Here is a 15,463-nt window from a genome sequence, read left to right on the forward strand (position 1 = left end):
GCTCTGAAGATGGAAATGCTGCTGGCCCAGAGAGGGTTTATACCGCCCCTGTGATAACCTATTTAAGAAGAAAATCAAAACAGCGAAGACAGAGGTTTTTTTCCCAGGGGTGGCGAGGCGCCCCCAGCAGGGCCGTGTCAGCGCAGCGTGCGCCTCCCCCGCCATCTCTGAGGCGAGCCTTGCCTGCCTTCAGCCACACCGCCGGCAGCGGGGCAGGGGCGGCGGCTTCCCCTTGGCAGTGCCCCGCCTGCAGAAAGGCATTAAACAGCGCCGGTGCCGCAGCAGCCGCCACTGCCCGCGAGGCGGCGGCAGGGCCGTGTAGCCAGCGGCGTGAACAGGGGGAGGGACTCTCCGGCACGGAACCCAGATGAGATCTAGCTGTCAGCGCTGCGAGATCCTGCAGCAGTCTTTGAATTAGTGGAACACGTTGGCAATAATACAGGCAGCAGTTTTTCTTCTAGTCGGAGGAGGAAGTGAGGACGTGTGAGGGAGAACAACATGGCGGCACCAAGGGCAGTGCAAAAAGGTGGAGGTGCTCCAGACACTAGAGCCGAGCTTGCGCCTCAGGCCGTGGTGAGTGAGGGCTGGGGTTAAACACGCTGTCCCTTTGTAATGCATCAAGTCCACAGGGGATGCGGAGATCAACTCACAGCCTCTGGGAGAAGTGCTCACGCTGGAACGGCTGGATGCCAGAGAAAGCTGTGATTTAGTGGAAGTCCTGAATGGGGAGAGAGAGAGAGCCCCTGCTTGCAGAGACACACAGAAAGCTCTAGCTTTCCAACCAGAGCAGCCTTCTCTTACAGGACTGCACCCCACGGACAAGTGACTCACATCACAGCAGTTTTGGAAAGAGGGTTTGCCTGTGGGAGGGACTCAATGTTGCAGCAGTTTTGGCAAGACTGCTGCTTATGAGATTAGAGACACGCTAGCGAAATTCACAGGGAACTGTCTCCTGTGGGAGGGACCCCAGAGCATAGCAGAAGAGATACTCCTTTCCCTGAGTTAACAGTGATCTCGAGTGAAAAACTGACCAAAAGTCCCAGGCCCTGTCTCCCTGCACTGTCGATGGAAAGGAGGGGCCAGGGGGAGGTTTTAAAAGGCTTATTTTACTTCTCATTATCCTTCTCTGTTAGCAATAAATTTACTTTATACCTTTAAATTTGAACCCGTATTGCCCTTAAGAGTGTTTTCTCCCAGTCCTCATCACAACTTCAGAGCCCTTCACTGATTTTTTTTCCCCTCTCCTTTGCCCAGCTGAGAGCAAGAGAGGGTGAGTGATCGGCTTTCCGTGGATGCCTGGCATTTGGTCAGCGTCAAACCAGGACACGCGGCCTCTGTTTCCAGCCTCCAGTGCCTCCGCAGCCTGCAGACTAAAGAGTGCTCCAATGAAACCTGCAGGCAATACCTGTAACTTACAGCCTCTCCCACTCAAGGATCCTGACTGTAGAAGCACTCAAATACCTGACATTCACACTATTTGGATGAATCACACTCAGTTACTCAAGAATCAGTACTTTAATTTCTTGACCTGGCCTTCCCAACAAACACTTGCATGCTGAAAATAGCAATGAGGAGCAGAAATAGTTTTACTCTGTGCCAGGGATTTTTCCCTGCTTTAATTTTTGAAGGTTTTCTATTAGGAGTTTCAATCTGAGGTCAAAATTGCACATTTGCATCATTTCTTTATGGTTAAAACTGGTAGAAATGTAACTAATGCACTTCATACTCTAGAGATTATTTGAGGAAAGCACTAAAGAAAGAGACTTAGGGAAATACTGGAACAGTCAAGCACTCCACCCATTAGAACGTTGTGACCTATTATGGTACTAAGAGAAAAAAATTAGTGTTCTCTGTGCTGCTCATTGAGACTACTTGGTTAAGTTTGTTTCTTCAAATCCAAGACTCTCTTAACACATTTCAAAAGCCTGCATAAATAAGGTACAGTACAGGAATTGTATGCGCCTCTAATTAAGATCCAAACACTCAAATCAACATTCAGAAATACAACACTTCTCCAAAACAAAAGTCACCAGGATGTAAATCAACACAGACTCTGCTTCTGTGACTGTCCTTCCCAGGAATAAAAACTTCCCACAGGACCTACTTCCCTGACACCAAAACTCCCAGAAATATTTTACTGGCAAACTCCACAAAGTAGTTTTACTCAGGAGATTCATCTGAAACTTCAGGACTTAATTCCCCAGACCATTAATACTGAATTCCTATTCCTTCAGGAACAGCCAGGCTTTGATGTTGACAGGAAAAGGAATCTCAGAAGGAAAATCCACTCCAGACACAGGTTAATGACTACAGGAGCACTGTACAGCACTACTGAAAGAAAGAGCATACCCATGAGAACACAGACTTTACAGCCTTGAGATTAAGATGAGCTCAAATGTGTATTTGACAGAAATACAGAAATATCCAGTGTCATATTCTAATAATACAGAAGTTACTTTGCTTTGGATAAAATGTATTTGATAATTTAAGGTTAAAACAACTTTCCATATGCATTAGTACTCAGCAAAGTAAAAAAATCAAGTGTTTTTACACTCAAGACAGACAGAAAAGACAAACTGATGTATTTAACAGCAACTTCTTTCAAGTAGAGGTCTCTTGGACAGTAGTGCCCTTACTCTGACACCCCACCTTTCTCTACCTGTGCCTCCTTCTTTACGTTTTATGCCTTCTGCCCAAATCCAGACCAATTGGCCAAGACCTCAGTCTCTGAAAGCCATAACATACAGACTATGCAAAACATCTGTTTTAACCAACTGTACCAACCACCCTTTAAAAACTAAAGCAAATAGAACCTCTCCTGCCCTGATCATCTGAAGAATCCTTAAGGGTCCAGGCTAAAATGTCAGCTTCTTAACAAGGCCTTTCATCTAGCCCTGAGGTAGTTTCTGTCCCAGGACATTCAGAGCTCCATCTTATGCAGGCCACAGTTACACTAATGGATTGGGTTTAATACAAAATTGCCCCCTGCTGCCCCACTCTTTGGGTTTTACATTGTACTCACATGTGTGTTAACAAATCCAAGCTGTTTAAGGAAACCAACGTGACAGCCATTAATGCAACCATGCCAAACAAGAAGACAAGTGCCATGGGTAAGGAGGGTAAGATCTCTCTCTGTCTCATCCTTCCCTCCCTTCTTGTTCCTGTCTATTTTCAAAGCCTTTCTTCTTCCATGCCAGGATTTTTTGGTAAAATCAGCTAAACACCATTAGCAGCCCAGGGAGGCAGGAGTTAAGACACATAGAGCCTAAGGCCACATAGTAAGAGAAGTATGCCTCCTCCCTTCTCAGTAGGAAAAGCTTTCTAGAACCAGCCAGTGCAATAGTGAAGCAGATGGTGATGATGGGTGGGGTTTTAGTTTTTATTTTAGCTTCTAGAATTAATCAGCATAACCACTCCAGAGAAGCATCCTGTGGTCTGGGAAGGTGGCTTCACTGAAGGACTGCAAGTGAAACTAAGGCTTTCTCCAACAGCAAAAACAAACCTTCCCCCCCCCCGGCCATTTCTCTTGGAGCACTTTGTGTCATTCAACTCATCTGTTAGGAAATCTCTCAGAAATAATTTCCCTAGTCCTAGTCTAAATACAGGTCCACAGTTTAGATTAGTATTTTCTTGATACCAAATCGAAGTAGGGTCAAGTTTAAATACTGCTGTAAAAATCTAAGGTAAAGTTGCCCTCCAGCCCCATCTTACTTTCAGCCTTTTCTGTTGTCTGTTCATAGCTAGCAATTTTGAATTGGTTCTTTTACAAAAGCCATACAGCACAGTAGTCTAAAAGGACAAATGTGACACCTGCAGAAAATGCAGCATAATCAGAGATTAAGATGGCACTGATTTCTTCACTGCCACTGCCTTTTACATGGACATCTATCCAGCTCTGTGACTTTAGAACTCTCCAGGATTTCAGTATCTAAATTGAAATAATTTAATACCTATTTCCTGATTAAATACATTCTGTGCCTCATTTTAGTCTCACAGTCAGCGAGAGTGTACACACACTTTACAGGACAAAAAATTTAAACCATGACTACTTAGTAAATTATGCATTGTAGTGATTGAAAGACAACAAGCACCAGAGAAAATACACATGCTGAAGCCTGATGTATATACATTGGGAAGTCTTCAGGCATATGACAAAGAATTAGTGGGTTTTTCCCCCCAATTACAAGAGAACAGAAGATTTGTCAGACATTGATTCTGTAGCTTCTACTGTCCACTCTACGCCTCCTTCCTCTTGATGATCAGAGGCCCAACGTTGTCACCAGTTTCCTCGTTGTGCTTTGTGTGAGAGCCATCACACAGTGGGAACTGAAAAAAGAAAGAATAAACACATCTAAAGTACATCCAGAATCAGAACTAAGAACCTAGGCTGGAAGTTTATTAGGCATTTTCTCATTAAATACACTGAAACCCCAGACCTCAACTTTTATGCAGCATCTCAGGTCTCCCTGAGTTTTGGCTGAACACTAACTTTATCCTTATAGAGTGTAGAGCAGATAAGAAGCTTGTTCTAAAAAAGCAGCCACCAAACTCCACTCTTTGGTACTCCTGTCTCAGGTGACCAGGACAAAACTACAGCCTGAGCAGACCTTCAGCTGTAACCTAGCTGGTCTATCTTACTCTCAACCTTGCCCCACAGTTCTTCAGTGCTGCCCTTAAGAGCCACATCACTTAAAAGTAATTTGAAGAACTATCTGTTCCATTAAAAAACCCCACCCCAGAACAGGCTGGTCAGAGCAAGAATTACAGGGCCTCCTTTAGCCAGCTCTAACTGCCCAGATCCCAGAGAAGTGCTAGATACTGTTCCTGGGATGCTCTTATCACATGGAAGAGCCAAAAGACATTCTGTGAGGCAGCCAGGCTGGATCCCATCACTTCTCAAGGATGCATTTTCAGGGCTACACCATCTCTGCACAGGAAACTCTGGAGATGATCACACAGAAATCACACACACCGGTATTCTGCATTCAGTTACAATTTTGTTTGCCTAGAAGTAATGGGACTCTAAGTTGGGCATTACTCAGCTTTTGCCTTTTCAACAGTACTGTCCTCTTGTAGTACCATCACAGTCAGTATTCAACATTCCACTGATCTCAGTGTTCCTACTTCAGTCACAGCCTTCGAAGAGCATTAATACCCTAGCACCCATGCTTATAATAAAAGATTTCAAAGTAGTGCACAAAACCAATACAATGAAACAATATATAGACCTTTAAAAATAACACCACCTTGTCTGCAAGGATAATACTGGGAGGGAAGAAGAGAGATGAGGTGTGGAGGTTTCTTCTGGCTTTTCACAGTAATGAAATATCAAAACCTAGGCTAAAAATGACATGCAATATTTCTGAATAAAGAAACCTTTAATTCAGAGAGTGCTCACGTAAGTTGGTTCATGGAGAAACTTTCTCATCCCATCAGTCACTTGTGACTCAATGAACAAGGAGTTACAGATGCTTGGACAAAATCTGAGCAAACACAAATGTATGTTTCTGGGACACTGATCAGCTTTCAACAGCAGATGTTCCTGGGCCAGTTTTTCCATGCAACACTACAGTTCACTGGTCTTGACAGATGCAATGACACAGCTTCCATCAGACATTAACATCTCACAAGCTCCAAGGAGGCAACCCAAAGTCCAGCTACATCAACAGCATCGCTTCAAGTTTTCAAGCAATAAAAACAGTGGGATTCCTAGGTTCAGACAGTATCCAGATATATTTAATAGCTACCAGTGGAGACTGCTCTGCATTCATCCTACTGTCAGCTGGTCTGAAAACACTGACTCCCAGAGGCTGGTACACTGGACTTGAGCTTCTCAGGGAAAAACACCAAACCAAACACCATTTTCCCAGAGCACTCACTTGGTCAGCTTGAAGACCAGATACTGCATAGAGGGATATTGGGCCTGACACAATGTGTTCATCCCTCATAAAAAATAAAGCAGGATAACAGCCATAGAGGCTGAAGCTCAAACCCCAGGGGAACTATACAGTGATCTGGACAGCTCAACTGATCTCCCTTGCCACTGAACACATTTGGATTCTCTGTCATTATTTCTCCTGACAGTCTGCAGCAGTACTCCTCAACCCAGAAACTAATACTTCTCTGGAAGACACAGAGCCTGCAGGTCATTGTAAAAAGCTAGCAAATTAATCCCACTCTCCCAACTCACACCCAAAAATGAAGACAAGAAAACAAGTGTTCTAATTTTAATTACAATTTAAAGACAAAACTCTTGCCTCTACACTGGTAAGTTTGAGCACTGGGTTTTTTCACTAAACTGGACATTTACAAAGTGCCAGCAGAACACAACACTGAACAGAAAAGGATCACTTAAAGAACCACTCATTTACTATTAACAGATAATTACATGCCAAGACAAACTTATTTCAAGATATTACATGTGTTTTTTCAAAACACATACATTCTACAAAGACTTTGGCCAGCACAAAAGCCTTTTAAGTACACAACTTCAGGGGGAAAAAAAAACAAAACTACAACGACTGCTCTTTTTTCAAGAGTTACTTTAAAATACTCTGGTATAGTCCAACTGGTTTGTTATTCTGTGTAGAGGAGGAACACCACATGGGGTCAGCTCTAAGTGCATGCACACCATTAGTGCAACAGAAACATCCCGTGGTTCCTAGTGGTACTAGTTCTATTAACAGGCTCATGCCTCAGGTGAGCCTGAATCTCAAGACAAGTACACAGAGTGACACAAAAAGACATTTCTCCTAGCCTTTACATGCACCTATTTAACAAAAACACAGCAGATACTTAATGCATTTCCAGCATTGAAAGTATGCACATTCCATGTTCTGATACCATATAATTACAAATTTAAACAGTTTGAGAAATATAAGAGCCAGATAATGCCTAGCTGACTACTTCCAAAGATGACAAGCATGTAGAAATTATGTATTTTATTACTGTTTGGCAATAACAAATATGAGAAGCACACAAACCCTATTAAAGGTTATACTACCCATGCTGCAAGGTCAGGCCCTCAAGGCAAGAGGAAGGCAATAGAAGTAGAAACTACAGTCTTTGAAGTGGGACAGTTTAACTAAAATACTTATTATTAAGCAGCAGTAAAAGGAAACAAATACCTTCCAAAACTTCCACTGACTTCCTAAATGCCTTTACAAGACCCTTCAGATGAGAATTCTAAGAATGCACTCATTTTAGCCATCTACTTTCTTTCTAACACAGTAGGGCATTATGTTCCTAAACTGACAATATCGCTTAAACATATTCCAAAACATACTTCTTAAGGTTTTTATTTCACACCAAAAAAAGGGTAGTATCAAATAATAGCAAACAATTGGCAGGAGCTGCAATGCAACCAGTAGAATCAGACACTGTCTTCCATTTCTGTTTAGAAGACTGAATGGGAAGCAGAAAGCACAAACACCAGGGTTCAAGTAAGGTTTCTTCAGTTCAGACTCCAGACAGAATAAAGATGGTAAGGCCACTTCCACAGCACTACTTCATCATAAAATAATAATGCTGTTTAATCCTTAGCAGTGTTACACTGTAAAACTGAATTCAGGTACAAATGTGTAAGCTCCTGAGTTACCTGCAAGGTAATGAAGTCAGATCTGACAACAAGCAAGAATCTGAAGTTACAGCATCTGTAACTGTAACTGAGTTTGGCCTAATGAGACCAATGTCTAAGACTTGAGAACTTGAGTATTCACCTCCCTGGAGGAAAGAGCTAAATTTCAAGGTAGTTATCTGGCTCTGAAGGTTTGTATTATTTTAGGGTGGCACCTCCTAAAAAAGCTTTAAAATGTGCACCAGCTGTAAATGGACAGGATTTATCATGCAATCTGCTTTTTCTCATTGCAGATCCCAGAACTAGCATTACAAATGAAGTATATACATCTCAGCTACATCAGGTGCCACACATCTCCAAGATCAGATTTAATCTGAGGTACTGTTATTGACAGGCTAGGTTATCACTAATTTAAGACAACTGAAGCAACCCAACTTCAAATGCAAGCAAGCTGGACCACTATTTAGGCCAGACTTCTAATTGCACAAAGACAGAAACTTAAAGTATGCCACTCTGATTGCACTGGCATACACCATGTAGTACTAGGAAGGTATCTTCTAAGCTTCCAACTCTCTCCAAAAAGAGGTGTTTCAGATCCTCACAGACTGTGTTTCCTGAGCTCCTACTGCCCACAAGCCAATAGCTGTGGATAAGCCTCAGTATTAGCACAGGTAGCACACAAAATGGTATCTGCCATTCTTGATCATGCTCCAGACAGTTGCTCTCTTTTCAAGAGATCTTCTTCAGAGCTACAAAATCATTTTGTCCACTATTAGCACTGATCTGCAGACTTTACTCTGAGCATCAGCACAAATCTGTGTAGTTCTACAGATAAGAATATTGCTACATCTCAGTGCAGGGTAACTTAGGTGAAAAGAGGTTAGCTTCCTCTAAATAAAGCAGTATTATTCTGCTGGAAGATGCATGCACATGAACAACACTGGATGTATTCCTTATTCTCTTACCTTCTTAGACCTCCAACAACGACAATACACAGCCTTGTCTCCCAGATCTTCCATATCAAAGGCATGGACTACCTTGGGGTTATCCTTCTGGATATGGGGATTCACCATTGCTTTAAAGCATTTGTCCTTTGAGAGAAATTTTTTGTAAGCTAGATATCCAACAGCAGCTGCTCCAGCAGCTAAGGAGACTGCAGCAATCCATTCAACTAGAATAAAAGAAGAAAAAGAATAGACTGTTAGCTTTTGACCACTATGTTTTATTAAAACTGCTCAGCAGTAAATGCTTTTATGCTTGCAGCAACACCTTCTTACTTTCCAACAGATCTTTTTGTTCTGTAGTAGTAACTCTTTATTTTAGAAGAGTATTTTCCTTTGACAGTCACGTAGTTAATTTGCTCTTTTCTGTTGATCAGAGTTCTTCTTCGCTTAAGTCCTTTCTACACTTGCCAGACTTTTCATGGTTTTCTTTTGTTTTTTACTTTTCTATGTCGCAATACTAACTGATACTAACATCAGTAGTACATTGTTTCAAAGTTCAGCATATTAAACCAGGTGTAAGTACATCCTGTAGAAGCAAAACAACTGTGTTGTTTGTTTCAATTGCAAGAAAGTCACTAAAGAACAGTCGGCACCAAACAACCCAAAACCAGGTTCTTCCCCCCAAAGGTATGGGCACTGAGTAGCTTTAATAAAATCCATCTTTGTAACTAAAAAACCTAAAACCAGTTGTTTGGCAGTGGGAAAATTATTAAATATACTATCACCAGTAGCAAAAGTCATCTTAGATTAAATCCCTACAATGGTATAAAAGAAAGAACAAGGATCCAAAAAGATTGTATTTAAGAATAATAGCACACATTTATTTTAACTAGATTAAGTCCTGAATCTCTACAAGACAACTTTCATTAAAAAAATTCTCTTGCCCCCACTTCTCATCCTCACTTTTCCTCCCTTTATTTACCAATAAAATTTTTGCAGTCTTTCTTAGTACAATGTCCATTCCTGCAAGCAGTTTTCTATTTTCCTGTGGCTCTAATGTTTTCTCTCTGCTTCATGAAAATATGCTGGACTTTGGCTCAAAGGTTCAGGTTTCAGCACCAGGTCCGGTTGTTTCCTCTCAGAGTAACAAGTGGTTGCTCTTTCTTTGCTTTTTATCCACCACTTCTACATACGCATGTACTGCAAGTTCTGTTTACAGACAAATAAACAGGAATTTAAGTTTCAGCACATTTACGGAACTGAATAAAATTACAGTGGTCTCCAGTTGGGAATTTCTATCCTAGCCTATGTTTTAACTGCATTTGTAAGATGCCAAGACAGATGGTATCTGTGGAGCAAGAGACATCACTACGTGCAAGTCTAGAAAGAAATAAAAGCCTTTGTTAGCTCTTGCTTCTTTCCATGACCAACTTGCTGTATTTCTACTGTGAGCTTGGACTAAAAGCATCAAGGTTTCGTGTCCCTGTTGCACAGACTTTCCTAAAACCTGTATTAAGCCCTGTCCTCAGCTAAAACACTGTGCTAGCTCATAGGCACCACATTGATTCACACTGTGTCTGGCTGTAGCAATATGTGGAATTACACAGTCATCTATACAGTGTCTGCAGCTCTGTAAGATCACTCTAAAAGTGTCTTACTAAAGGAGTAAAAGATGCAGAAATCCTTCAGTGTTCATCTTCTTAGCAAATGACACAGAAGAGACCAACAACACTGAGACCTGCCCCACTAATGAGTGACAAACCCTTCCTGTAACAGTAAGGTGATATTAAGGTACAGGCAGGCATGTTTCCCAACTACCCAGCTCCTTAAGACAATAAAAGCCTCAGAGACCATGTTTTGAATACTGTGTTTTATATCCATCCAGTGAGTTCTCACCCTTTATTCCCCAGAGTAATGCATTAATTTTAATAAAGAAATTAAATATTAAAAAGGGTTCTATGAAAATTTGCTTTAATTTAGCACAACAGCCCAAACTAATCAAAAGAACAGCTACAGTTTAGATCCAAGACAGCAGCTCTCCCAAGAAAAGCCACTGCAGTTCTCCTTCCCTGTCTCACTGGAGCAGGCCTGCAGGCAGGGAGGAGGTGCTCAGCAAGCTCAGAGACCTGCTGGGTAGAACTTTGAAGTGACCCGTGATGAAATGTCAAGTGCAGCTACAACAGCCAAAGCAAATTCAAGGGACTGCTCATTGCATAGCTTTTGGGGAAGCAACAATTGCAAGGACTGCCCAAGCTGCTACCAATGCACTGCCAACGGTCCAAAACTTCACCTACATTTTAAGTAAGTGGTAAGGGGACAGGGGGACCATATCCATTCCCTTATGAAATCTAAGGAGAAAGAGTGACTTTAATGAAGACCACAGTTGGCTCCTGTAACTGAAGCACCCTTTAAGGAAGCTGTAAGTACCTATCCAAAAGTCCAAGACAACTTAGCAAACAGGAAGAGAAAAAAAAATTGATAATATTTCTGTGACTCACTACAAACAAGAGAAATCTGTACTAAAATTCAGCAGCACATTCAGAAGAGCTGTTCTGCACATGTGCAGCCAACCCAGATCCCTCTGACATCCCCTGGGCCATCCCCCAGAACTGTGCACATCAGATCCAGCTCAGCAAGCAGGGATCACGAATTAAATCATCATCTCATCTTGCAGTGATCTTCTACCTCTTCTCCCAAGGGCCAGAGTCAACCTTTACACACACAGGCAAGCTCTATATATATATCAACAGCTTCAGGTATTTTTTTCTTGTAACAAAGGAATCTCTTTTCTGTATTACCTTTTTGTGTCACTTCCCTGGAGCAACTTCACTTTTCCCCTTTCAGGATAGAAAATTGTATCAACCAATAATGCATTAGATCCAAACATTTAAAGAAGTCTTATTCTTTAAATTCTAGAATTTACTTATTAAATATAATGAAAATTTAGAAGAAATATTTGAATTTATGCAACAGACTCCCTATTAAATCATCCTACAGGGTTTCAGAGGCATTAGGTTTTGTTTCACACACAGATCTGGTAAAGCTGGAACATCCATTTAATCTAAGTTAAGCAAAAAATGCACCTAGAAGAGCACTTTTATTTTTAAATACTCTGAACTGTTTCAAAAGACCTCTGGTGCCAATTCAACAGTTTGCTGCCAAACTCTTAAGGTCATGCATGAGGCATCTGTTAACAGAGTGACACTGATGTGGAGTGTCAAAGGGTTTTTATTTCTTCTTAAAATAAAAAGCAGCAGGAGCAACTTCTAAGTTATTATTAAAGAACTCCCAATTCTGGTATAATACCAAACCAGAGTGTTACAAGACAAGATAAAACGGGCCTGTGTAACACTGCAGAAAAAACTGGTTTTCTGTTGTAAGCGCTAAGCAATGGAAAAAAAGCTTGGCTAAAACTCCAGAAAAATTAACAAAACAAAGGAGAGAAAAGACAGCAAGAGAGATGGAAAGAAGGAAATAAATTCAAAGAATGAAGTCCCAGGAGAGCAGGCAGAGCACAGAAGTAAAAAAAAAAAAAAAAAAAAAAAAAAAATCAGAGATGAGAACGGCAATGACACACTGGTAGGGATTTATTCTCTTCTGTATATCCTAATGAAAGAGATTTAGATCAAAGTTTCTCCTCTCTCCTTTCTCTAAACATCTAGAACATGGCTCTGGATGTTTCCAGATCTACAGTACAGAGGGAGTTTTTAGATGAGCTAGAGAGCTCCTAGAGACTTTATCCACAGCAAAACACACATTTCCCACCCGCACTGAGAAGTGGACTAAGAAAGTGAAGCCGTCTTGCCTCCACCAAGATTCTTGGTGAGAACTCAGATCAATTTACATTCTAGCAACTATCAACATTATTGGGGAGAGCTACACCCTGACAGAATTAGTCCAAGACCATCCTAAGAAGCAATATTCAGGTTACTTCTGCGGCTCAGAAAATGTTTAAATTTTAAAATTTATGTTATTCAAAAGTCACAGAGTAGTAACACCAGACAAGAAAAACTGTATTTTATGTCTCCAGAAGTGCTTGTAACTTTCAAGCATTTTTCTCCTCATTTTGTTGCCAATGAAGAGACTACTACTGTGAAAGGTTGCTCATGACAGTCCAGTAGTGTCACTACCCCTAACGAAAGGAGTGCTGGAGAAACACATACTACTCACTTACTGAAGAGTCATCCAGGATAACTGGATGCACATAGAGCCTAACAGTAAAAGCCAAGCACTCCAGCCAACAAAATCACTTCTACCACTCCACAGCATCCACAAAAAATGAGATTATGACTGGCAGGTTTAATTTAACTGAAGATGTATGGCAGAGAGGCCAACTGAGGGGAAAAGATTATTGGATTTCACCAAGAAGCAGTAAAAGACAAGTCACCGTGATCAGATCTGTGGTTGGTCACACCTGCAAACAACCACACCTCTCAGAAAAAAAGCATTAGCTGTGTTACTCACTGCCTTTCGAAGGGCACACATGCACAGAAGCAAGTAACTCCCCCACTGCTACCACGAATTAAATCTCACAAAAATATGGTAAGTTTCTGGTGTCTCGTTTCCACTACATAATAAATTACTTTCAAAGTTCATCAGCCTGAGACACATGCCAGACAGAGGAAGAACTGTAACCTGCCAATCACAAAGCATTGATCAAGCTTAGTCTCTTCAGAAATCACAAAAACCTAATGCTGTCATCTAAAAAGAGCACCCTCCAGACTAGTCCCATCAGTTACTCCTATGCTTTCCTTAGATAATGAGGATATTTTCAGTTTCATATTCTGAATATTTCATTTTCAGGATCATAGTCTTCTCCCATCTCCAGTAAGTTTTTCTGTTTAATTTCTAGGGTCTAGGAACTGTTCTAATTCTTGCAAGATTATAAATGAAAGCAAGCTGCCGTTGGGAACATAACCTGGATGCAAATTATTACCAAGTCATCCTCAGAGCTTTGGTCATTTGAATAAACATGATGGAAGGCTTTCCATCACTGTAGCCCATTTTAGACTACAGTCTTTGCCACGATCCTCTGTACCAGCTGCCTCCACCCTGCCCCACCCCAGGAGGGGAAAAAAAAAAAAAAAAAAAAAACGAAACCATCTGCCCGCTAAATGAAGGGCATAAACCACGAGCAGCTTTGCAAGTGTAAACCAGTCCTGCATGTGAAGCTCATTTTTTAGAGAAAATTAGGCAATTGAGCTCTCCATTCTATCCTCCACCCGGCCCAACTCTTTCCTTCCTGCCGGTTGTGCAACAGCCTTCAAAACACAACGCTATCTCAGGTACAATTCAAGTCAATCATTACACAGCGCAAATGTCACCGCTACCTCCACTCTACAGTATCGGGCATTGGGAGACACACAAAACCTCTGAAATTTACAGCTTTCCACGAATTTTCACTCAGACAGGTGGAAAGACAAATAAAACAGCGCTGTCCGAAACGGGCTGTTCCCACTGCAGAGGCTAAAGCTGGGGGGCGGCCGAGCCCGCGGCGAGCGCCAAAGCGCCCGCAAAGGCCCGGGAGCTCGGCGGCCCCGGGCCCTCGCACCGCAGTGGGGTGGGACGGGGAAAGGGAACCCCTCAGCCGAGGCACCACACCGCGTTCTCCCCTCGCCGACCGCAGCAGGGGTTTTACTGATGAGCGGATCCCACCGGCCGCTTCCAAACCCACCGCATCCCGCCGGGACGGCGGGGGGGAGCGCCAGCCATCTTGTCCCAGGGGTCCGGAGGGGCACGAGCCGCGAGGCGGAGCCGCCACACAAGGGCTCCCGCGGTCCCGTGCCCCCGACCCTGCCCCGGCCCTACGATCAGCGCACAACTCGAACTGCCCGCCAGCCATACCCCTCACGGCGCTGTTCTGTCCCGGCCCCATCGTTCCCGCTCACGCTCCGCACCGCGCACGCGCAACTGCCCAAGATGGCCGCGGGGCCGCCCCTTAAAGGCCTCCCGGCAAGACAAGGGCCTAGCGGAGAGGCGGGCTGTCAATGACCGGGCACAGGGCCCTCAGGGAGGGCTGTCACTGACGGGGCACAGGGCCCTCAGGGAGGGCTGTCACTGACCGGGCACCGGGCCCTCAGGGAGGGCTGTCACTGACCGGGCACCGGGCCCTCAGGGAGGGCTGTCATTGACCGGGCACCGGGCCCTCAGGGAGGGCTGTCACTGACCGGGCACCGGGCCCTCAGGGAGGGCTGTCACTGACCGGGCACCGGGCCCTCAGGGAGGGCTGTCATTGACCGGGCACCGGGCCCTCAGGGAGGGCTGTCACTGACCGGGCACCGGGCCCTCAGGGAGGGCTGTCATTGACCGGGCACCGGGCTCCCAAGGAGGGCTGTCACTGACTGGGCACAGGGCCCTCAGGGAGGTCTCTCAGGGCGGGCTGTCGCTGACCGGGCACAGGGCCCTCAGGGAGGCCTCTACAGCTGTAAAGTGGTTGTTGGGCACCGCTGTACAGACACTGGCTCAGCGCGGCCCCGCCCTTCTCTTCTTGCGGTGCTATCAGTCCCCAACAGCTCTGCAAAACGCTTAGGACACATTGCTGTATGAGCCCTCTCCTGTGCAGCTGTGGAAAGACGAAGCTGAAAAGCGATAAAAGCGATATCCTCCGAGTGACAGCCACCTCGAACCTCATAAGCTTAGGTATTGATGTGAGAATTACTATTCTTTACTTTAAAAAAAGTATTATCGAAATTCTATACCTGATTAAGGACTCGCTAGTCTGGCACCTCGTTTATGGCTGGACTTGACAGGAAATATGTGTGCTTATGACTTTACAAACATGGGTAAGGGTATGGGTATTAATATCTTTGAAATATGTAATGTCTCTACCAACTTCAAGCCGCAGGTTTATTACAGAACCCAGACACTTTGACTCCTGAAACAGACAAATGGGTCAGCACAAGCCTGAATTTCTGAGCTTTTGGGGGAAATTACATCTACAATG

General features: G+C 43.5%; 1 protein-coding gene across 1 annotated transcript; it reads right to left on the reverse strand.

Annotated features, from left to right (window-relative positions):
• Positions 1-1,581: 1,581 nt before the first annotated feature.
• CISD1 (CDGSH iron sulfur domain 1) lies at positions 1,582-14,398 on the reverse strand. Its single transcript, XM_062496270.1, has 3 exons — positions 14,365-14,398; positions 8,542-8,747; positions 1,582-4,326 (listed from the first exon to the last, which is right to left on the reverse strand). Exons 1-3 carry the CDS (start codon positions 14,393-14,395, stop codon positions 4,237-4,239), a joined length of 327 nt encoding a protein of 108 aa, XP_062352254.1. The 5' UTR covers positions 14,396-14,398; the 3' UTR covers positions 1,582-4,236.
• Between the last annotated feature and the right edge of the window lie 1,065 nt (positions 14,399-15,463).

The sequence above is a fragment of the Cinclus cinclus genome, chromosome 7, assembly GCF_963662255.1.
Source record: "Cinclus cinclus chromosome 7, bCinCin1.1, whole genome shotgun sequence".
Classification (NCBI taxonomy): domain Eukaryota; kingdom Metazoa; phylum Chordata; class Aves; order Passeriformes; family Cinclidae; genus Cinclus; species Cinclus cinclus.